Source organism: Taurulus bubalis (assembly GCF_910589615.1).
Source record: "Taurulus bubalis genome assembly, chromosome: 5".
Lineage (NCBI taxonomy): Eukaryota > Metazoa > Chordata > Actinopteri > Perciformes > Cottidae > Taurulus > Taurulus bubalis.
In genome coordinates, this window is record NC_136593.1 from 8,167,452 (window position 1) to 8,192,913 (window position 25,462).

The 25,462-nt window shown below is 42.6% G+C and overlaps 1 protein-coding gene across 1 annotated transcript in view; it reads right to left on the reverse strand.

The window, feature by feature from the left end:
* The window catches only part of slc12a5a (solute carrier family 12 member 5a), a gene marked incomplete at both ends in the record, with an annotated part of 89,013 nt that overhangs the window by 36,099 nt on the left and 27,452 nt on the right, over window positions 1-25,462 (reverse strand). Inside the window, 2 exons of the mRNA XM_079217841.1 lie at window positions 5,077-5,214; window positions 5,665-5,765. Coding sequence (XP_079073967.1) covers window positions 5,077-5,214; window positions 5,665-5,765 — 239 coding nt within the window. The remainder of the gene's footprint in view (window positions 1-5,076; window positions 5,215-5,664; window positions 5,766-25,462) is intronic.

Genomic DNA, 25,462 nt, shown 5'->3' on the forward strand with positions numbered 1-25,462 from the left:
TTCAAAAATCTCTACGAATCAGGAGCAAAATACATTTCTGATAATAAAGAATATAAGTAGGACCCTCTGGTCTTCAGGTAGCAAACCTGGGGTCATTTAGCTACCGTCCCGCAACTTTGTTTAATTTTTTCTTTATTTTCTTTTGCCTATTTGTGTTTTATTTGATTTATTTATAAAAAAATAAAAAAGTAAACTTCAATTCACTTTGTTCCTTTAACTGCTGCATTTATTGATTTGGCCACTTGGTGTCAGGCAGCGCTACAACCTGTAAAACTGACATAAACTGTCACATATTATTTCCTTGTGAAGCTGATAGAATGTGTTCGCTCATCCAGCAGCTTCAGAGCAACAATAGCATTCAATAGGAGTCAAGAATGTGGCCTGTTCACAGTCCACAGAGCACTATTTTGGTCTCCATTTAGTCCTGAGGGAAATATCTGCTTGTTTACCTGCTTAATGCTCCAATATGTCCACAAGCTAGTCGCTAATTTTGTCTGGCTTCTGTTTGGTGCTTTGCAGAAAAAGCGTAGAGGGTTTTTAAGAGTTTTTGATAACAGCGACCCAAAACAGTGAAGTTGCAGACCAGAAATCAAATCAATGAGCTGAAAGATGCTAAAAGTTCTCCAAAGACCAAAGATGGAATCTAATCTGGATCAAATGAAATGAGAAAAACCCACACTGTAGTATACTATTGATTCTAGCTCCTTTAAAAGGTGTTCAAACACATTTCTTTGCATTAAGTAAAACACTTGAATTGCTCCTGTGCTTAAAAGATGCAAATCGAATAAACTTGCCTTATGTTAGATTTCAAAGGAAGAGAGTGAGGAAAAGAGAAAACTGCTACCTAAATTAGCTGCGACTGGTTTTCATTTGAACCTGTGCGACTTCCAGACTGCTCCCTCCCGTCACACGCCCAACCACACGTCCAACTCTTGGCTTTCACACTGCGACAAAGTAAGGCCGCTGCCTCCATCGCCCTCCCTCCCTCCCTAACTCGAGGGACCGATGATGAAGGAGATGGAGAGCGAGGACGAGGGAGACGAAGTGGAGCGAGAAATGGAGAGGGAAGGCGAGAGCGACGGAGAAGAGGGAGAGAGACGGAGAGAGGTCGCTGTGTGAGCGATAAAACGCCACAGGCTGCCTTAATGAAAAGCCTCTCATGGCGATGGAGAGATTGCCCGTGGAATAGGCTGCTGATTGGAGAAGCAGCAGCTTGCTGTAGCGTGCAGACTAATTAAAGTATTGAAGGGGTTGGGGTGACAGGGGGAAGATTAGACCTGCCCCCAGGGTTAGCCGAGCTGAGGGGAACCAGACAAATTCACCTTACATCTGGGATAATGGGGGGAATATACCGGCAAACAGCGAAGACTTTTTGAACCGATGCAGCTCCCATGTGGACACTGTTGATTTCTAAAGCTGCGACCGGCTATATTTGTACAAACAGGACGGATAATAGTTTTAAAACCTGCTTGAGAGGTTAGGTCACCCAAATGACGTCTTACTATAAGCAGTGTCCCTATCTCACTCTTGTCACAAGGACTGTTTCTTCTATATAAAAAGTAGTTTCAGAGGACACTGATCACAGTGAGTTCTGTGCATTATCTTGATTAACTGAGAATGCTCCTGGAAAGAGAGGTTGACGACGTTTTCAAATGTAATTACCAGCCGCAACAGCGTGTGGCTCATGTGTGTGTCATCGTGGCGAAATGTGTTCCTAAAGACGCCGACTGGAGTCGGAGCCACCGCAGGAGTGCTTTTGATTACTTTGCCAGATGTTTAAACGTCTGTCTGAGAACAGACTTTGTCAACGCAGTAGCGTCACGACCATGCAAGATGCAGTCGTGAAACTTTACAGGTGAACATGAAGGATGAGACTGAAGGTGGGAGTGACCAAGGGTACCAGAAGTAAAGGGTTGGAAGTGATGAAGGGTCACATGTGCCAATCAAAACTGTTGAATTAGACTTTATGATTCTAAATCCAATAAATAAGACCACATATGTCAACCTGTTGGCGGCACTATACAAAAACTTGGAGGATCATGAAAGTCAGGGGGCTTTATCCTCTGCACAAAATGTCCAAATTGGTCCATCAAATAGTTGATGAGATATTTTAGTCTGGACTAAAGCGGTTAACTAGTAGCTCAGGTCATGTGATAACAACTGAACAATCTCATTGCAAATAGGCAAAACATTCGCTGATGAAATGTGGTTGAGACCTTGGGATGAAAATCTGTTGTAAAAAAAAAAACCTATTCTCCATTTCTATGCACTTTAGCAGCTATTTTCGAGACTTGAGCTGTTTTCATCGCTCTAATTTGTAAAAGAAAAACACACGTGCAGAAATCAATACTGCCGTGAGGTCGATTGTACCTAGAAACCTTATCTCTGTTGTCGGTTTGAAATGTGTTTCCACTGAGGATCTACGGGACTCATCTGGATTCACTGTGGGAAAATAAGACAGTATATCAGATCGGTTCACTGGCATGCGAGGTCATCGTCGGTAATTTGCTCCAAGGTGAAAAAAAAAGAAAAGGAAAACCTCACTCGAAGAAAACTAACCGACACATGTGAGGAGAAAGGCAAATATATCAGAGAGGAAGAAAAAGATATCATGCTGATTGGGCACGCAGGATGACAGACTGGGTCGAAGGTCAGAGAAAAGCTGTCAACCTGTCACTGCTGTGGCCACTCAATGTCTAAACTTCATGTGCTTTACCTCACATGTAGTTACAGTTTCACGAGAAATAGGTTTAGATGCGAATCAGTCCATTTTTCTGCCAACGGCTTTCATTATTTGCATTATCGTCACCATTATCAGCATCTCTTCTCATCTCAGCATTGCAATGTCACATCTCGGGTTGCTGCAAAAACCACCATTTCCCACAGGATTAATAATGTAGCTGCCTGTCTGTCATTCAAGTGCGGAGAAGTAAACTCCTTCCTGCTGGCATCTCAACACCCAACAGCAGAGAATACCAGGGGATGATGTGGAAGGAACTCATTAGTGAGTGGCATTTAAGATGCAATCCAGTAACATGAACAGGGGATTTATAAAATCAACAGAGAATGATTGACAGGTTCTAAACTGGTGGATTTTTTTCTCTCTCCAGTGAGTGTGTTACCCAAACAACCATACATTTCGCTATTGGGGATTAATGATGTAACGGAAAACACAGATCTATGTTTGGTTACTCTTAATGGCCGGCAACAACAACCCCTCAGGTGAACAATAAACAATACTACAGCAAATGTACAGCTACAGCAAAGAGATGTCCAGGGCTTTGCGAAATTACTCACACACCTTGGCGTTGTCCTTATTTTGTTGCATTACAACCTGGAATTAAAATTATTTTCTTTATTGGATTTAATGTGATGGGCCAACACAAAATAGTCAAAAATGGTAAAGTGAAATGAAAAAACCTTGCTTTGAAAGCCCCTAAATAAGATCTAATGCTAAAATTATCTTCAGAAGCCACATCATTAAGTAAATAAAGTCCTCCTGTGTGCAATCGAAATTTCACATGATCTAACGGAGCACCATTAAATTAATTGTTAGAAAATGAACAAACAGAGGACCAAATACTCACGGACCAGGCCAGCAGGACATTAATCAGAAACCCAAGGCCTCCCTGAAGGAGCCGGAAAGCTCCACAGGGAAGATTAGAGTGTCTGTAGGACCACTTGAAGAAGTGGGCATTATGGATGTAATTTTTGCTTAAAGAAAACAATAAAGAAAACTTGTTTGGAGTTTCCCGAATGCATGTTTTTACAATCGATGAAAAAACCTTAACAGTTACGAGCATTTCCATACATTATTGCCTGATAGAAAACACTAAACCTTTTCTTTATAAACACATTGACTTCAGAAAACCCATTTGTCCTTTTCTTTTTTTACTGCAGCCCAATTTAAACTAATCTCTTGCAGTTTGTATTGATTTTAGTGGAAAAACAAGGATTTATCAAAAGAAGCAGGCCATTTTCACCTGACTTTTATCCAGATTGAACATCCTCATGCATCAGGAATGTGTTGTGTTTGCTGCTATAGAAGACAACGATCAGCATAGTTTACAGTTAACATTGGTTCTCCTCTGGTCAGCACAGCTCCGAATATATTTTACATGATAGAGACAGAAGATAAAATGGGGAAATAATGCAAATATGCCGTCTATCATTTATATTCGTGAAAAAAAAGTGAGTGGTTTGGCCAGATTGTTTCTATAAGTATTTGAAAGTCAAAACATAAAAGCCCCCATGTTTCAGAATAGAACATTTGTTCAAGTCTCCTTATTAAATCACAATTACCATTAAAACGCATTACTATAGCCAAATGTAACATACTATTACAGTGATAGCTCTCTGTCGTAGTTCTTGTGGCTAGACTATAACTTCATTCCTGTGTGCATTGGTGTTTTGTATTTGTCGTTTAAGCAACTGAATACCCAAATTTCCCTCAGGATGAAAAAAGTTACCTTTCAATCTATCAAACTGTTATTTTCACAACATGGGATTTGTGCCGCCGAGTTTATTTGGAGTAATAGATGACGCTGATGCTGAAAATGCCTCAAAATCAATATTTAAAATCGACGCATGTTCTGGTTTTCTTTAAAATATGTTTTTTGTCCTTGGAGCAGCTACACATGTCCATAAAGCTGAAAAGTTGTGAGTCTGCTACCTTAGAAATAGCACTAAATACTTGTTTGAAAGGAAACTTTGCAGGTCTTCCTCCATGCTGCAGCACGCGTAGATCCACTCTGCTCACCTTGCTCACCCTGTTCACCTTGCTTACCCACTCAGAGCACACCGACCAAGCCCCATCATTACATTTGGGCTGAATCCAGTGATGGGCTTAAGTTAACAGGTACCGGATTATTTCTGAGCATTTGATTCATTGATTTGCGGTCAGAATGTAACACATATATATTATAGCCAACCATGCCTTTAACCTGTAAACTAGTATCTAAAAATATGCAAGATGTCGTCATCGTTAGTGGCAGCCCTGTGTCGGATGCAGGCCTACATGTATGTACTGTCGCATGCACTGCATTGTTATGTCTTTGTGGATTTTCTTTCAAATACCTTGACGGGTTTCTTGCGCGATGACTCAGCCTCGTTGTTCTCGGCCTCCTCGTGCTCCTTGCTACCTTGGGGCAGGTTGGAGTAGTTGGCCAGGCTGCTGAGCAGAGACGACACCATGGGGCTGGTGTCCATCTCCTCCTGCAGACACACACACACACACACACACACACACTTAGTGTTTTCATCAGGCTTTTGAAGGCAATGCAATCATTTCAGCCAACATTTATTCATTCTTACCTGTGTTATTATTATCTAGGGTTCTTAACTGTGCTACACCGCAAATTCACACGATAAATTGTTTACCTTCCGATTTAAATTACTTTTTTCCTGTTTGAACTAAAAATCCCACAGAGAGCACAATGTAAATACATTTGTGCAGAGCTGTGGCAAAGTTCTTTCCTGTAGCAGTGTGATATTTGCTTGCTTTAACCTGAGATTCCCACATACCCTTCACACAGTAATTACCCTCATTAATAGATGTCAGAGCCCCTATTCAATTAGTGAATCATGAGGCTGAGAGTGTAACCTGCTTCTTATGATCATGTGCGTCTGATTGTGTGCGTTAACAAATCAAACGTGTGCCTGTACCTCAAACAAGGCCATGTTCTTGCCATCGTACTGCTGGCTCTTCTCTGCGGCAGCATCACTGCTGTTGATGAAGGGGCTGCTCTCCTTGGGATTACCGTCACCTGGAAGCAGAAAGACACACACACACACACCACTGTTAGATTGGACTGAAATAAAGACGACCAGAAATGAGCTTCTTCGTGTCCAAATAACACTTTTAATTTATTGTCAAGCTCAAACTGGAGGAGGTTTTGTCTCCATGAAGCGACCACAGTCAGAGAAGCAGAGGAACAGAACCATAACTAATGGAGTGTGCGTTCACAATATGTGCAGCGCTATATATTCCATATGGCCGGAGGAAGAACCCAAACTGGAACATCTCAATCAGTTCTTCGCCACACTGACGAGTAAGGAGATCACAAGTTTGAACACTAACGCAGAGAAATGATCAGAAATGTTTTTTTCGCCCTCAAAACACAGAACAGCGGAAACAGCGTGATGTTATTTTGATGACCGCTTGCTGCGGGCTCCATGACTCCATCCAGAAGCATCCGTCCACATGTTCACATAATAAGGCATGTGGCGAATCTTCAAAACAAACCAGATGGGAAGGGCAGCGGCCGACTCCTAGATCATTGACACGGTCATCGATTTTTCCGACTGAGGTTTGAAAATTAACCATAAACGTCTCACGGGGTGACTGCTCCACTATAACGTTTACTAAAAGGAGCCCTCCGGCAAATACACTTGTTTATTGTGAAGGAGCCAGACAGGAATTCACAAGTAGTCCGAGCTTTATTACTTTGGGTTAATAGATGTTGGAAGATTGGCGTCACCTTGGCTGCAAATGATTGGTGGAACAAATGTCGATCGATAAAATAACCAATCAGAGATATGGAGCATAAAACTGTGCTGCCTTCTGATCCAACACCAATAGAATGTGAGCACTAATAAGAGAGCCACCGCCACAGTGTCATGGGGTTAAAGGGAAGCTGGATCGTCAGCGGGTACATTTGATTATTGTTGAGACAACATGGGGCAGGTCTTCAGTGTTTAGTTTTGTCCAAGCAGCAGTTCAAAACCTGAAGATACTATAATATATGAGTTAGTTAAAATGAAACAAATCCTCACTTGATTATCAATTTAACATGTATATTTGCAGTACACCATTAAGCCACAGGAGGGACCCTCAATGTTCGTATTGTTCTGATAATTGTGACCTACTTACACCATTTAATCTAATATGCAAGACTAGCGTACATTGTTTGTTTTATTGATGAGACCGCATGAAAAGAGTGAGATAGCCTGCTAACTCTGCCTGAATGCATTTTATATGATCTTATTCATTACGTATTTAACTCATGTAAATGTTCTCAACAACGCGAGCATAAAACTAAGTTGTAATTTATCAGACGTATGTGTCTTGTTAAATGGCTGGTTTACCTGTTCAAGATTAAATAAGATGATAATGGCAGTAAAAATGGTCAGAAAACTCATAAAAACAAAAACATAATTTATAGACGAGGCCTATTGTGAATTGGGAGACACCGATTTGTCCTTTTCTGATGCAACGATGCACCATGACAGAGATGGAGAACAATGGTTCAACGTGACCTGAGTTGGGTACCGCCACAGCCTCACGTGGACCGTGAGTGTCTGCTGTGCTACACCTCACAGTTTTGCGCATTAGGCTTTGACAAGTCTTTGTACTTGAACTGCTCCCCGACCAGACGTTTGCTCAACTTGTCTCGACAAAATAATTGAATTCAGAACCACTTTGTTCGCCAAGTACAACGAAGGTCTTGGTGGCAAAAGGCTGCGCAGAGTAAACCGTGTTATTTGCGCCTTCCCCTTCGAGCGTCTCTTCAGGGAGACAGCAGATTGCTCTCCCTCTGGCTCTCCGTCCCGTCTTGGACCGAGAGCGCCACAAGATCGAGTTATTTATAGCCGGGATGCTGCAGCCATGTGCCATGACGTCGGGGCACCGCGAACAGCCGGGCCCGCTGCTCTACAGAGACAGAGCAATAGGGCCACTCAGACGGGGACACCGAGAGAAGGGGAGGGGGGGGGACCTACGAAAAGAGCACATAACTGGCAGAGGAGAGGCTGATACAAAGAGATGGAGAGCAAGAGAATGAGGCTGCGGATGAGACAATGGAAAGAGACGCAGATAGATGGGGTGAGAGCGAATAGTGACAAGGAGAGAGAGATATGGACTCAGACAGACAAAGACGAGGCGGCCAGGTCTGAAATGGGAACCCGCAGAGGGAGAGAGGGAAGAGAGAGACACACTTGTGTCTCCGGCTGTAAAATGTAAAAGCTTCTGCAGCACTTAAGGTTGAGCTCACTTTGACCTGCTGGTTAAAACATACACAGGCGGTAAAAGGGAAGCTCCTGCAGAGGGTTTTCAGCACACGTGTATTATTTAGTTGGTTGTTTAAAACTGTTTTTACCTCTTCAGACCATGCGAGGATCATATGCTGCCTCGATATAGCAGAGTGCTATAGTACATGCATAAGTGGAAATTAGTACCGGGCTTGTTGTGCAGGGCAGAGGAGATAAACATCCATGAGCACAGAGGGAGACGTACAGTGTGCGAGAATGTATGCTTTAACATACACACAACTCTGAAACCACTGGCTAGATGCTGCTTTGCTGCTATATTTATCCCCTCGTCCTACTTCAAGCACTACATCAAATTTACATAAATGTAATGTGATGCAGTACGTCGAGAACTTGGAATATTGATCAACAGGAGATAAGGGGGGTTCACATATGGTACATCTGGCTCTTCCAATGGGCAGATTTTCTATTTTTGATCATTGCAAAATAGTTTTTTTGGGGGAGGTTTTGGACAGTTGGTTTTCAACGTTTTAAAAGATTAAATGCTAAATTAATGCATTTATCAAGTAATTCACAGATGAATCCATAATGGGAATATTGTTTATTCAGCCAGTTCAAATGAGCCATCATGGCACTGGTTCACAGCATAAATGAGCTTTGAATGTTGCTCTTACCAAATCTGATCTGGAGACAACCGGTTTCTGTTACTATGCAATGTACGAATGGAATACACTACAAAACACGATTGAAGTTAGACACACTAATTGCCTCTTTGGGGAACAAAAATTCCACTGACTGATATTCTTTTGTTGAAAATAAGTGAAGTTGTGTGTGGTGATTGTTTCACGTGACCGACGTGTCTTATCTTCTAGCAAAAGGGATCTCAATGAGACTCTTGGAACAAATACAGTTGAACTATAACTAAGTAGCTAACTAACAATGCAACAAATACAGATACCTTTTTAATTTACATCAAATGATTATATAATTAAATTTGGGGTGGTGGAGGGAGCTGTGACTGCAAAATATGTCGGCATGAATCAGCCGACTAACAGCAAAATGTGACACCTGCATTGATCTGATTGGACGTCACTAGTCAGCTGATGGATGTGTTGAAGCATTAATGAAGCAGCTGACACACACACACACACACACACACACACACACACACACACACACACACACACACACACACACACACACACACACACACACACACACTGTGCAAAGTGCTTTGCTTGAACTTCAACTATGCTCCACTTGTTTAACATATTAGTCAGATTTGTAAAACAACACTCAGAGTGAATAGTGTTTCAAGGATCACACAGACACTGTAGTATATCTGAAGGGCTAATGCCCAGAGACAACTTTTCCATCCCATCACTTATCCCTCCACGGGCCATTTCTCCTCACCGTCTAATAATTAAAACCCCACCATCAAACGAATGATAGATACCCCCGTTTTGGAAAAATGACAGTGCCGAAAAGAGTTTTTCTCTGACCGCATCGCCCAAGCAGCTTATCCCCCTTCAATCTGATGGGATCCGTCCAACAATGGCTCACGCTATCAAAGCCTCTCCCTATCTATGGTCAAAATCCAGAGCTTTACTGCTCACTGAGCATCCGATCGTCTTCCAAATCCTCGGCAAAAGAAAAACACTGAATCTACACACTTCTCTCAATCCTTAGTCCCAGACTTTTTACAGTTCATTGTGAATATGCTGAAACTCATACTTGATGCCCTTTGTAATCTAGTTGATCAAATGAAAGGATGTGTGTTACTCCACGGCTTTATTTATAGCGCTACCTGTGCATATTGGATTTCATACTTAAAATGAATTGCAAAGACGCCTTGTTTGTAGCGTGGGAGGGAAAATGCATGTCGATCATTATTTTCAATGTCATCACGCGGTCGCACGAGCTACAGCAGCACGCAGGACAGTGGAGCTGAGATAGTTATTCTATTAAATTCATTTGAACACTTTTGATAATCAATTTATAATTCTTCCAAGAGAAAAAAAAGCAAAACGTGTTGTGGTCCAAGCTTCTTGAATTGGAGGAGTTGCATTGCAATCCATAGATTTGACCTTGGACATGGACAATATTGATGGGCAATTTGGCATCTCTCACCATGATGACATTGTATTGACTGAATGTTTAATTGATTACTCGCCTAACAGCCAATATGAGGCCTGCGTAATTATGGATTAACCTATTGATTTTCTTCATGATCAATCGTTTGGTTAATAAAATGTGTGAAAACAGTGGAAGGTGGTATCTTCAAATAGCTTGTTCTATCTGGCAGCCAACAGTCATTTAACATCACATGAGACAAAGTGAGTGGTTGGATAATTCACAAACTAAACAACATACTTTGATTATTATCAATTATCAATTATTATATGATAATTTGCAGATACATTTTCTGTCAATTAATTGTTTCAGATCTAATAAATACATTAATCAACACTAAAACAGGTTATGATGTCTTTTAATTCCCTTAATTATGTCTTCAGAGTGATTTCAGAGGGAAGATTGGAAAACAAAATGAAATATATAAATGTGATGAATATATTAAAACAATTATGTTGCTATTGATTACCTTCCGGTACAATCAATAGCCCAGTCAGGTGTATTTGCAGTATTTAATGATTTGTGTTGCCATGCACAATATGACATTTCATGTATTTAGTCATTTGGTGTGAAAACATTTGCAAGAAGTATATTTTATAAAATACTTAAGTGCGGTCCTATATTGTGTTTGACGTGCTATCCCACGAGTTTATTGCTCTCGTGTTCTGTAATCCACATGAATGATCTGCTTTCTATTATCTGTGAGTGTGAGCTACGACCAGGAGTCTCGACTCCTCCAGTGTCTGAGAGTAAATATCACTTTTACAACAAATGAGTGGAGGTCTGGTTCACTCCTCCCACTTGGACAATTCACAGTTTTCCAGCAGATCTTTGAACAGAGCAACAGAGGAGAACTCTATGACTTTGTTTTATTGATCCTGCTTGTGCGATGGTTGGGTGGCGACAGTCACAGTTATTGCTCTCTCACTCTCTCCCTTTCTCTTTACACTCAGTCTGTTGTCCTCTGTGCCACGCTGCCATGCTGCTCTTTCCCTCAGCGGACCGACTTCAAGGGGAAAAGCCAAAGCACTAGATGTTGCTTCTTGAGGAGGTGACTCAACAGAGGCTCAGGGACCACTTGTGGACTTGGCGTGTGTGTGTGTTCATACATGTGATGGTGCATATGCTTGGCCCAGACCTTGCTGAAGGTGTTGTTACCGCAGCAGAAAAACAAATGTGGCCAATTAGTCTTAGTTTGGGCAGAGATGGCTGGATTTCAGATGTTTTATACCAATCCAAAATGTATTCACAGCTACTTCATGTATGAAAATAAATAAAGACGATCCTTTTGGCTGTTAGTCAGACTCACTGCGGAGTAAACAGTGAGTACAATTTGTATCCAGAGAGAAATGCTTTATCTGGTGGAAGAGTGAGGAATTTAAATGGAATTGGTGGGTTGGAAACAAACAATTAAGACAAGACAGAGTTGAATTTTCTGGCTGCGTTCCCCGCCATTGTTCCTTGGTGCATCGCCTAATCCGAGCAGGTCACGAGTTTACTCACTGATTCTCTCGTCTCCTCCGAACGTCACCACAGTAATACATTAATTCATGTCTGGCAATCAATAGCAGAGGTCTCTCTCCCTCTTTCTCTCCCTCTCTCTCTCTCTCTGCAGACATAGCGTGGGGATGATGGGTGGAGTCAGGTGAAGGATTAAGGTCACTTTAATCTAAATTCCAGACAAATCAGGATTGACGGTGATTTAACATGGACCCAAATATATCCATGTGCAATTCTGGAAAAAAATGTTTGCCTAAATTTGACCTACATGTAACAGCTTTCAGTTACAAGACAGTTTAATATTATAAATATAAATGTCTGACGTAAATATGTGGGCTGGGCGATATGCTTAAAATCCAATAAGAAGATTGACCAAATTAAAACTGATAAATCAACTTCCTGTCCTCATTTTATTTGTGACTTGGTCTCACAGCTCTTTAATATTAAAAATGTATTCAGTCTTCATGCTACATTCATATGTAGTAGATGTTCACAATGTATGTATCCACGTTTTAAAGTTACTACGCATCTGTTTATGTATTTCTGCTGATGTGGTTTAACATCTTATCTTTTATGAAACAGTTGAAGTCTGCAGCTTTTTGTGAACTATTCAATTATTGTTCAATACATTTTCACAAAACGGGTCAAACAGGCTATTCAGATATTCCAGAAGCCCAAGATGACACCTTCAAATCTTTAGTTTTGTCCGACCAAGAGTCAGATTTTCAAAAATATAAAATTTCAAATGATACAAAAAGAAATGGGTAAGAGAGAAGAGATTGATGTGCTTTTTTGTTTGGTAAGTGACTGAAATACTTAAATAATTGATAATCAAAAGAGTTGGTGATGTATAGATAGATAGATAGATAGATAGATAGATAGATAGATAGATAGATAGATAGATAGATAGATAGATAGATGTGTACTGTATTCATCCCCAAGGGGAAATTGGTTAAACAAGTTAGTTAGTATACAATTTGCTCCGATTTCTTTCTGGACTACAAACCAATTGTAAAATGATGACAAGATCATAACGTTACGGTTCAATAAAAGGTCAAAAATGAGAAATGATAATAAAAATGATTAAATTATATGGCCCAGCCATAGACCTCTAAATTGCTCTAACCTTTCCAATTGATCGAAACCAAATATACTGCCTCCATCTTCAAAGTAAAAAAAATGGATTAAAGTCATGACAAACAAATATTTGCAAGTTGCCAGGTTTATACCACAAGCATTAATACTCTCCATCAGCTGCAGACACCTATTTATAACAAGGTACGGAGGCTCGGAGAAGTGAGAAACCTGCTTTTAAAAATACTGCATTTACAAGTGATTTACGCACTTTCAAAAGCACACACACATAATGTGGAGAGGGAAATATAGCAACAGCATATGGTTACATGCCCACATCTGCCCCCGCACACTGTCATAAATAGATATTCTCTCACTCTCGTCCTTCCTATCATGGCTCCAGCACCACATCAGAGACACAACAGCCTTGTATAACGGGATCTCATGCTCTGTGTTTTCTCTCTCCTTCTCCCACTCTACCCAATCTGACTCTCTTTATTCTTCTTCTCTGCCTCTGCTGCTCTCATATGATGTATTTTCACGGTTATATTTATGTGGGGGACACGAGAGTGTAGAGCCGTACGTAAAAAAAAAAGCCCTTTTTCTTTTTGCTGCAGGACAGGACTGGTGCCCTGATCAGTATTCAAGCTGGTGCTTCGGCACAATATGAATTTTAATGCATCCTTGCTTCACAGTGTATGACTTTGACACAGTCCCTTCTCTTCAGCCCCTCAAAATCTCCAGCAGAGATCCTCGCGCCTGATTGGCTCCTGAGCTGGCAGCAGCGCATTGGCTGAGAGCAGAGGGAGGCAGGAGGATGCCCGTGCATGCACATGAGTGTATAGCAGCTCTTAGCATGTTGACCGGGCCTCCATACATGTCACGCTCGATGATGAATGTGTAGGTTCGGACCAATTTCCCCTCGCTGCCGCTGCCTCGCCTCTGGCTGTGCGTGTCAGGATTAATTTTGGTTTAATGGCAGGCCCCTGCTACGCTTTCCCAGCAGCACCCCTCTCTATCTGAAATCAGGCGTGGAAGGTAATTGTACACAGGAGGAGACTGACAGGCTAATAAAACTAAGCCATCCCTCCCCTCTTTATTTGTTTATCTGTTTGTCAACCGACTGACCGGAGGAATATGGTGAACGCAGATGTTGCTGGGCGGCGACAACTGCCAGACGACGAAAAAATGCAGAGAAAAGGCAGATTGAGAATGTTATTCACCGTATATCATAAGGACCCTTTCTTTCATGAATTCTTATCGTTCTACGACACAATTCAATTTATTCCTCTGCTTCTGTTTTCACATTATCATAGAATACCGTCCAATAATCTCTAGTGCTAATATTTGATAGATACGAATCTTTTTCCATTTGACACAAAAACGCAGATTACAAAACATATTAGTGGCCTTGTTAAAGCGTCTTGAATTTCTATACATCAGATAAGAAGGAATAAAGAGCTTGCAGGCATAGAGACAGTCTCTGCTAGACTGTAAAAAAACATTTTAGATAATAGAACTGCCCTTAAAGATAAACTTTTATCTGCTGCACCAAGGGCGTAGTTTCCACTTTTCAGAATCATACATTTACTTTACAGTTTGTTTGTTTCTCTAAATTATTTCCGAACATCTTTCTTTTGCATCTTTTCTTGTTGCTCTAAATGTTAATATGGTCATCTGAGAGGCCTTTATTATGGAATTAGTTTTTAATTAGAGATAATTCTCCTTAAAAAAATGCTAGATCTAATCATCACTCAAGGATAATAGTCATTGGTCTTTTTCGTTAATATGGACATGTAACATTGTTTATTACGTTTTATTGTAGACTTTGGAAAAAGTTTTTTTTATATTTTGCGAAAATTGATCAAAAAAGTTATAGATGCTTACATTAATAATTCAGCAATTTACAGGAGGGCCACAGCTAACAAATGTTTTCATTATTGATTGTTCTGCCAATTAATTGATGAGTTGTCAAAGCCAAATGATATCTTCAAATATCTTGTTTTACAAGTCCCAAACCAAAGAACATTCAGCTGACAATTACATAAAACATAGAAAAGCAGCTAAATCCCCACATTGTAAAAGCTGTACTTTTTTTTTTTAATAATACATTGATGACCAAAATAGTTTCCACCGCCTAATCGATTCAGCTCTACCTTACAGAGCTTCTGAAACCAACCAAGCTCTCGTGCTGCATTCATGGAAAACAACTAAAGAACAGACGTAAGCACTCTCCTTTTAAAGCTCCCATTTCTCCATTTCACACTCGGATGTACTTACACGCTGGCACATCATTGTTTAAACTGTTGAAACCAAAACCCTTCAAGTCTTCGCAGAGACAGGCAAGTTCGTCTGTCCAAAAGTCTTTCAGCAGTTTTACTGGGAAAGAAAAAAAGTGTCAGGCAGGAAGGAGGCCGCCTGGTGTGAGCTGCAGCGAATGGCTAGCCATGTAAAGCCAGTAGCACTGAGCCGCGGTGGAGCCTGGCTATCAGCCTCCCTCAGGTGGTGGGCCGGCTATGGGAGAACACCCTGTGTCATGTCAGTCAGCTGCATGCCTCCTGCATGCATGGAGACTGCCTGAGGGAGCGAGTGTAGCTCGCTGCCTACTGCTGCTGTAATTGGTGAGCCATGGAGCCTAACAGAGCTGGAGGGATGAAGGGAGGAGATGAAAAACACAAAATAAAGAATCGCGTGGGTGGAGGTGAGGGAGTGAGAGCGGTGGGGAGGGAAAAGGATCGAGTGGGAAGAGAGGTGAGGTTGGGTAGGATTATACACTGGTGAGGTAATTGGGAGAGGAGCAAAGGTGTCCCACACCTGCTATCTTTTTTGCTTTTTTAAGAACAGCGTAGCCAGAAAAAAAAGACACATGGGCAAGAAGCAGGTGGGAACAGGGAGAGGGAGCGAGGTGACGGGATGGGAGAAACGATAGCAGCTGGGGGATTGACATATTTTCATGAGGTCATGGATTAGAAAATTTACCCCAATTTATCACATGCCAGAAAACCAATTTAACTCGGAAACATAATTTCCTTCGCGGCGCTCTGGTGCCAGGTCCGGACGAGGAGCCAAGCGCTATCACGCTTTTATTACATTTGGCACATTTTTGGACAAGGGGCCTCCTGCAAGAGGGCTCAGCAGTCTGTGACTGGACGACGAGAGAGGCATCTTGGCTGGGTCAGGGTTTGAGAGAGAGAGAGAGAGAGAGAGAGAGAGAGAGGGGATGATGGGGGATCCATTCGCCTGCAGCAACGTCGTATAGATGGCAGGGAGGGTTTATGCGATCGCTAGGTCTGATCGAAGGTGACGGGGCTATCATCTCGCCAGGTCTGCAGCTTTCTGGCTCTGACGGAATGCTGGAGGTGTGAATCGAGGTGCAAATTAACACTCGAGTGTCTTCTCCGCTGACCGACCCCACTTCCCCCCCCAGCCTGTGGCCCTGTTCTCCAGCCTGCCCCACCTCGACTTCCAAGTCAGAGAGAAAGCAATCTAGCCGAAGCCCAGAGGACAACAGTCTTCCTCTCCTCACTCAAAACCTCTCCTCATTCAGTTAATTCTCACGTCTCCTCCTCTTAAGGTGTGATACCACATCCCTGTGGTCTGTGGTCTCCCACACACACGCGTCTCTCCTCTTTCTCCTTCCCACTTCTTTCCTCTCTGCACTTATTTTCACCCCTCGAGTCCTTTCTCCTCCAGAAAAATAACAATGTCAGGCAGTCTGGCAAGCAGTCAGGGAGTTAGGGAGCTAGGGCCGTGGACACAGGAAACCAATCGAACACACTGTGTTGAAGCGTTGTTCAACTAAGCGATTGAAAGAAATCAACTCATATGTTAAATGACAACAACTAAAACAAGATCAAATTAAAGTAAACCTGTATTTTTTTGTTATTTTATAGCTAGTGGATTTGAGATAAAACAGCCATTTTTTCCCGTTCTCCCATTGTCTTAACCAATTTATACAGTATATATATATATATATATTTAGTTTAGGAACATTTTGATAGCCTCCAAATGGCTCTCACCGTGGTGATGGCTGAGCCGGGAGCGCACAGCTAACAGTCCCAACAATGCTAACAGGGTTTACCTGAGGGAGAACCGGAGGGTGGGTTGGTCAGGAAGGCGTTCTTCAACCGCCGTATGAGAGCAGAGCAGAGCAGCGGCTGTGAGGGAGCCAGTGAGGCTCGCTCACATGCACACAAACTTGTAAACTTGTAAAACTTGTAAACAGGGCAAGGAGAAGTTCGGACAACAACCCACACACAAAGAGGACAAGCAACTTCATCCTCTACTCAGGTAGATATTACTCCACTATATATCTACAGAGCAAACAGTTGCTGCTTCATCAATGTTCTGAATCCTGTACACTGCACCTTTAAGAGCAGCATAATGTTAATGTGTCAGGTCTGCGCTGTTTGTTTATGCAGAACATAATCATGGAGCTGGCTGATTAATCTAATGCAAATCCGACCGAACAGCATGAGATTTTTTATGTGTTTACTGGACCTACTTCTGGTTCACAGGTCGACTCGCCTACTGGGAAAACTTCCACAAGACCAGATGGTTTGTCTGCCTCCACTGGCCTGGGAAAAGCCTTTCCAACTGCCCAAATGAAATGAAAGCAAACAGCACTCAGGCACACAGTTATTGTACCGTAGACGTCTCTCACAGTAGTTCTTTATAATAGTTTTGTAATATACTTGACCGGCAGCTGCTGTGGAGCTAAAACATCCTTAAATATCTACTTCGGTCCTGATCTGTCTGCCAAGTGTGCAGCATCATACCACTTCATGTGAAGAGACATGAAAGAGAGAGTTATTATGCAACACGGCCAAAAATAACTTCAGTGAAACATATCACCATCATCTCTGAAAGTCGAAGCAGACTGGCATGGTGGGGCGAGAGGCTGAGGGGGAGACATCTACATCACACTAATTTGCAAAGCAACTAACAGCATAAATTCAGATGATTTGCAAGGCAACAACATCAGCGAGCATCAGTGGTTCATCAAACCCCCACAAACGACTTCATCTCAGGTCTGTTCAGGCGTGGGATGAAGAACAGTTTCAACCAGGACCACCACAGTATGCATCACATTTATTTGTGGCTGACAGATATTTTTCTACTTTATCTATATTAAGTTGCCAAGAAGATCGCCGATCATCAATATTTTTCCTGTAATGTTTTCATGATTTAATCCATCTGTTTGTAGTGTGAAGGTCCTGGATCAGTAAACCAAAACATTGCAAAATTGCGAAAGAGAACTACAGAATCGAGTGATAATTCCCTGTGGGCCTCTCACTACATGTGACGCCTTTCATATTACGCCCATTGTTAATCTAAAAAATATGGATTATAGTGCTGCAGCTTTATGCTCAGCTACAACGTGCGAGGCTGCATCAGCACCAAAGACTTGACATTTTAAAGGAAATAAAAAGCCAGGGGGGAAGCAAGGGAGCAGGAGGGGAGCGAGGGAGCGCCCATAATGAGGAGAGTTTATAGCCTATCAACTTCAACGGGAAAAGTAATGGAGTCCGGAAAGACAAGTCTGCAGACTGAAGCACTGCAGCAAAGCGGGCAGAGAGACACAAACAGACAGACGGGCGGACAGACGGAGGCGCGCACAAAAAGATTAGAGCCTTGTTCTTCAATCTGGCCTGGGCTGATAAGACTCCAGCATTCAGGGATTTATCAGGTGCCTCCGTACAGGTGCATTACCTGGACGGCTGAGTGCAGTCCCGGTCATTTACTGATATTGTACAGTATACTTGCCTTAGTGTGTGTGTGTGTGTGTGTGTGTGTGTGTGTGTGTGTGTGTGTGTGTGTGTGTGTGTGAGCGAATCTCACTTTCTAACACCCGTGTGCTCGTTTGCCCATTTATTTGCGAGCGTGTTTGTGTGTGTGTGTGTGCGTGTGACCGCTCTGCCCAGAAACCCACCGCGAGGCCGAGGCTCATCTTGTCAAAGCCCGGCAGATCTTAGCGGATATTTCTGGTCTCTGCCAGATAAATAAATAATGGAACACTGGTTTGGATTTAGACAGAGATGGAAGCTTTCAGAGCTGAGCTTTTCACAGCTGCGCCCTGAGAGAGAAAGAGAGAGAGAGTGAGGGTGAGAGAGAGAAAACATGGCACCATGCGAACATACATTAGCGCACACACGCACATGCCCACCCAGGTCCCATCGACCCAGAAGGCTGCCTCTTTAAAGTGCACACCTTGAACACTGCACGGTATTATGTCGATGCTAAATATGGCTTCTTCTTTCTTTTGTATTCTCATGTGTGCTAGTCATCTGCATTTTATAAAATATTAATGCAGTATGCAGCCAAAAGAATACTTAAAAAAAAAAAAATCCCTCTCTTTGGATGTACTCTGGAGAAAATGTACAGAGGAAAGAGAGGGGGCAAATGAAACAGGAAGTTATATCCAGTGAGCTCGGGGAGTTTATTTCCACTCTGCTGTCTCTTTTGGTCTAGACAGAACTATTTTTTAAGTTTAAAAAAAAGGGAGAGGAAGTTGTAAGAGCAAGCCTCAAGGCAGAGGAGGGAAGTGAAGGGGCTGTTGGAAAAATCATCTGCTTTTCCTCTTCTTCACCTCCTTTTCTCTCTTGGTTACCCTCTGTAGACTACTGCCTGGCTGGTAGGAAGCACTGTTCACTTAGTATTAGAATAGAGAGTGTGTGTGTGTGTGTGTGTGCGTGTGTGTGTGTGTGTCCTGGTGGGCCCACGGACTCAAAGACTCTGGCTTTTGTCTGCCTTTGATTACTCCTATGAATTATGCATCCTGCACCTCTCCGTTTGTGTGTCCATGTGTGTCTTTGAGTGTGTGTGTCTGTGTGTGTGGAACCGAGCCAGAGACTGCAGTGTTCAGTGACAGTGACTGATACTGCGTCGTCCTTCTCAGACTCTCTCCCTCACAAGCCCACACACACACATAAGCATGCACACTCACGCAGACGCACACTAACACATTGTTACACACATGGAAACTCAGTTAGTGTGACTGATATTTGTCCTTGTCTCCTCTTTACACGCTCATCTCTCATTGGCCGTCAGAGAGCTGAGGCGAACTTCTGAACACTGTGAAGGTCACAAAAGCTGTACTACTTTAATCAAATCAAGCACAGTGAAGCGTGAGTCTGTGGTATATTACCTTACACGGACATTTGAGACGGTTTAGCACGCTTACATTGTTTAAATTTCAGACTTTTAAAGAGAGAGGGGATATTGATATACAGACATGGACCATTAAGTCTACAGATCCTGTGGTCGGACATAATCTCGGTGAGCTGTCAGCAAATTGAGCTGCTTGATAAAACCACTGCAAACCAAAACAAAGCACTCAATTAAGGTTTTATCCATCCGTGATAGTGAGAGTTGTTGACCTCTGTTGCTGTGCTTTGTTTACTTAGCCGACCATATGGGCCTTTTATTGCATATTAGTGCATAACTCACGGCCGCCGCTCCGCACGCCGATAACCGCTGAGTTGGCGTTGACGAAGCCACCCCCCCTCCGGTTCCCCTTCAGGTTAACACCGTTAGCTCTGCCAGCACTGCTGCCATTGTTTGCACTGTTAAAGCTACGAGCACCGTTAGCTACGAGCACCGTTAGCTACGACCACAGTTAGCTACGAGCCGCCTGCTCAGCCGTCGCCACATTGAGAGGCTGTAGATATGAAGGTTTCTTCCTTTTTTGCCTTTGAAAGGGTTTTTTCTATTTTCGGGGGGAGTTTTTCCTGATCCGATGTGAGGTCCTGGGACAGGGATGTCGTATGTGTACAGATTGTAAAGTCCTCCGAGGCAAATTTGTGACTTTGGGCTATACAAAATAAACTGAATTAAATGGAATATGCTCTCAAGTCCTTCGTTTAGCACCTTTAAAAAGTCAGTTATGTTTGCAAACGGTAGCTGACATTGACTCTGACCTCTCGGTGTACTGAAAGAATGCGTTATTTCATCACCATGCAGAACACAATCCTCCTCTACGCTCTATCAGCACCGTAGGAAAACCATTAATTAAAACCTCCGCGTGTCACACACTGAAGAGCGCTACTAATTGCCATTAGTAGCTGTTCTAAGGGGAGAGCACAGACAACAAGTGAGTCCCAGAGATCGTCTTTCATTCATGGGTTTCTCCTAGACCTCATCAGTTGGAATTACGACCGCCCAGGTAAAAACGTCCAACTTTAAATAGAGTGCAACACTGCGGCACAACATTTTAAGAAGCAAACGTGTGCTGAATAAAAACAGTTATCGCACCACATACATCCATTGTGCCTGTCTCATATCGCCTCTCTCAGGCCCACAGGAGTCCTTCTCTGCTGAACAGGAAATTAGGGAGAGTCTGGAACCATCCCACACTCAGGGCCAAGGAAATCCCTCAAGACTGTGTGTGCTGTGCATATAGACAAATGGAGCAACTGGGTGTTTTGAAATATGCAGCGGTTTACACTGTAGCTGAAGCATCATGCGTCTTACTGACAAGATAGCAGGTGATTCATTCAGCCATCTGTGTTTTTTTCACTCTTTTTTTCCTCACTGTAATCTGACTCCCTGGCTTCCTTTTCTACAGTATATCTGTGCCTATGGAGGGATATTCAGTGGGGAGAGATGGGGGAACAAGGATTATTGGGGATAAAGAAATAAAAAGAGAGCAAAAGGTTACAGTTGTGGAAGACGGATTCAAGCTTGAGTGGGAGGGAAGCCAGAACAGAGGTGGAAATTGAGGAAGAGATCAACAAAAGGCAATCCATTGGTTTTCCCACTGACAGTGTGCTGCTATCTGGATCCATCCATCTCAGATGCAATGCACCAGTCTCTTCAGCCCACACCACATTGACACTGAATAAAAGATACAGTCTTTAAGATATAGAGCCGCGAGGCATCCCAGCAGCTCAACAGGGGCACGACACACACAATGTTACTCTGTTATGGGTTGGAACATCCTCCTTGCACCTGTGCCTGCTCTCACCATCTCCCATGGCTCACATTTTCCGGTCTCAACAGGAAAGAGAACAAGGTAAGATAAGCAACTTGGAACTTTTTCAGTACAATTTCTGCACATATTGCAAAATAAACCGGGATTTAAACCATTTCCTGGAGACTTTTTACTTTTAGCGCGATCAAATTGGTCTTTGAGCTCAATTTACCATATGACAGCAGTAACAATACACACAAGAAAACCTATGTAATACACAATTCCCTAGCATTTACAAACACACTGGCTGAAATAGACGAAGCACAAGCAGGGCCACATATGTGGTGACCATAAGCACTGAGGCAGAAGCGATTCAGTGAGCTCGGTGAACACAACTTTCCTGCTGAGTTTCCCATAAAAAATGCTGCTCTGAACGGTTACAGAAACCATTTGGCGAGTAAAGCGACAACAAGAAAAGTTTAATCCTGTGAGGGTTACATAACTTAAAAACTCTATTTGTGATGTATTTGAACCTTTTCAAGCATGCAGGAACAGACCATCTGTATCTACAGTATTTGGAGAAAAAAAACCTGATAGTTTCGCACTCACAATATAACAAAAACAGAAGGTTTAGTTATATTATAACTAAACTAGTTACACCGTCTTTTATCATTAAGGTTAAAAACTGCACAGCTTGCCTCAACACACCTGCCAGCTTCATGTGATGTGTGTGTGTGTGGGTTCCTGTGCTGGGTATGTCTTTGCTGTTTACTTTCTCATAACATCACCACAGAGTCCTCTTGTCCATTTTTGGATCCTCCAGGGACAAAGCCCCTATACATCTCCAGGTGTAACGATGCAGCATATCCTGAAAGTCCAGTCACTAGTTTTTTCCAGAGCTCTCAACTGGATTTAAAAGTCTTTATCAGCAGCAGGAATTCGTTCAGGTTGCTGAAAGCTTCTGAAGAGGCTACTTGACCTCCGGTTAATTTTAATAAAGGGTAAGCTTTCCAGTTGCTTAAAATAATAATACTAATGTGAAAACAATTTGATAGCGTGAAAGGGTTCACTCGTAGTGGTGAACTTAAAAGAATGATGACCTGATTGTGCAGCTTCCCTCGGCTTTACGGAGCTTCATAGCGAGTTTCAGCTCATTGCCAAACTGGTCGACCCGACCTCTCTTTACTGTTTTGGTCATGGACCGTATGTGAGAAATGGACGTATTCGTCGTGATGTCACCGATTGGTTTGTGGTCTGCAGTTTTGAAGCCTCAAGTTCGGCATTTCGGCCACCGCCATCTTGAATTTTTGCAAACAGTGAACGGAACTGACCTTATTTGGACTGCTGTGGTAGAGATTCTGTACACAGCTCTGGTGGCGACCTGTCAATTATAGACTTTTATACAATCGGATTTCCATTTGCAGTCAGAGGAGTCGCCCCCTGGTGGCCACTAGAAAGAATCCTAGTTTAAGGTACTTCCGCATTGCCTTCAATTCTCTGACCTGGAGGATTCGCCTGGTTTTGGTTCCCTCTTATTGCTCTCAAAGCATCGTTTTCAGAGAAAATGTCTAAAAGCACCAAAAAGGAAAAGAGAGACACAGTGAGCAACTCGCTGGTGAACACGGTGGAACATTTACCGGATGAAGAGACAGATTTTCTTCTCTCAGGAGTTGGTACAGCTAAAAGAGAGTGAATATTGGACTCCAAATGAATAATAATGTGGCTCCACAACTGCTGTATGTGTAAATAATAAAAAGCTCATTATATCAACTTGATATGTCGGTGTTGTGTTCACAACTAGTTTCCGCAGCATCCAAGTGGCCAAGAAATCAGTTATTGCAGGTTTTAATTTCCCTACTGTGTGTCCCTACATATCAAAACAACACAGCAGCCGTTCAGCAGCATCACACAGTGCTGTTCATTATTAAACTAAAAATAGCTAAATCAAATCAAATGTGTCTACTTCCAGTTAAATACAAGAACAATTGTACTGCAATAGTTAAAGACCATGTTTTAACTTGGAAAATGTGTTCTGCCCCACAGCCTTCACACACACAACCAGTGCACAACTGAACAGAGCAGAAAGTCCCTGTACATCAAAGCACATAAAGATCTTCATACGACTAATTGCAGGCAATAAAAAGACTAAACAATGTCATCCTGTACAGTTTGATCTGCAGGTGGCATTGCTGTTGATGTGAGATTGAATTGTCAAGATACAAAAAGGCCCAAACAAGAAAAAGACAAACAATCACGCTCAAAGTCGTTTCTTCTTGGCTGCCAGTGTGACTGATGTTCCCGCGGCTGCAGCAGCAGCATTCAACATGAACCAGCCAGCGGGCTGCTAATCTCTCCCTGTCCTCCCTGGATGTGTGTATTGTCTACGGTTTGACATGCCAGCTCTGCCAGCCTCCAAGCCTCCAAGCCTCCACCCTGCAGCCTCCAGCCACAGGACTGGCAAAGTCGCCTGTGAGCTTCTTCCTCAGAGAGACTGAATGGACTCCAACCAAGAGGCAGTTAAGCAGGCCGCCATTTTGGATACTCCTTGCCGTTTCTGGGAATCGCTTACAGGTCAGTTACTCTACCAGCAATCAATGTTTTTAAATGGACAATTATGACACAGTTTGACTGAAGCTGATACCAGACAGGAAAAGGAAGCTTTCTAGATGTTATCAACCCAGCTTTTTGTAACCAAATTACTGGTGGGTTGGGGGGAGGGATTTTCCTGGTAAACATAAACGTTCATGACTGGAATAAGTCTTTTGTTCAGTCAGTTCCTTAGTACTTTGTTGGGACTGTTGTTGAGGTTGACGGCATGCTCAGTAAGTGCCCTAAAAATACAGAATAGCTGCGAGTGAGCTGGAAACGAGTCGGTTCTGTTCTTAACGATCGGAATGCTTAATGAGGTAACCGTGGCTGCGATTATCGTGTTGTGGTCGTCAGTCATGTCTCCATTTTGCCACATTCTCTCCCATCTGTGAGGCGGTGGGGTCGTGTGATGAATTTTGCTTGTCAGTGATTTGTCGTAACTGAGTTCTTTCGCATCTTTCTTCTGTGTGCCTTATGAATACTGAGCATCCAAGTGTGTGTGTGTGTGTGTGCACACGCGTCTGGGGTTATATTTTAAATACTGAGTGTTTCACAAACTATTTTGATATTCACGCGTGTGTGTTGAGAGCAGAGTCTCTGCCTCTATGTGTGTCCTTGAGTTGGATTCTGCGTGCATGCGAGTGCTTGCGTGTGGATTAAGTTAGGTGGTGACTGATGAAACGTCCATGCTTGGCTATCCACGGCACATCTTCTTAGCCTGTCTGAGTGACGGGAGGGCGACACACTCCAGCTGAATAAAACATGAATTCAGACACGCTGTCAGCAGACACAAGCCTCCGCCGGATGAGGAGACAGTTGTGCATGTGCGTGAGACAAGAACATCGGCATCATAAGTTTACATTGACATATTTATCATTCATGAGTTTGTGCTCAACAGAAGAAGAAAAAGGCGACAACTCAGCTTTTAATGTGACAATTTGCTTAGTTTTCTTTCTCTAACAATACTCTGAATATAGATACCAGAATATAAATGCTCAAAGTGAAACTAATTATGAGTTTGTGCATCTAATAAGGCAGACTGCGAAAGGAAGTGTACATAAGTTTACGAACATCAAGGCTCATTTAATTAAATTCTTTCCGCAACCACACGCAGCCAAACAAATAAATATGTAAACCCTTTATTAGACATAGACAATCTTGTCCGTCGGAGGTAAACATCACGCAAAGCTGAGTAATTTATGACTAACGTGTGGAACGCAATGTTCCGTCTCTCATCCTCGTTCGGCTTAACCTTGTCACATCCATGAG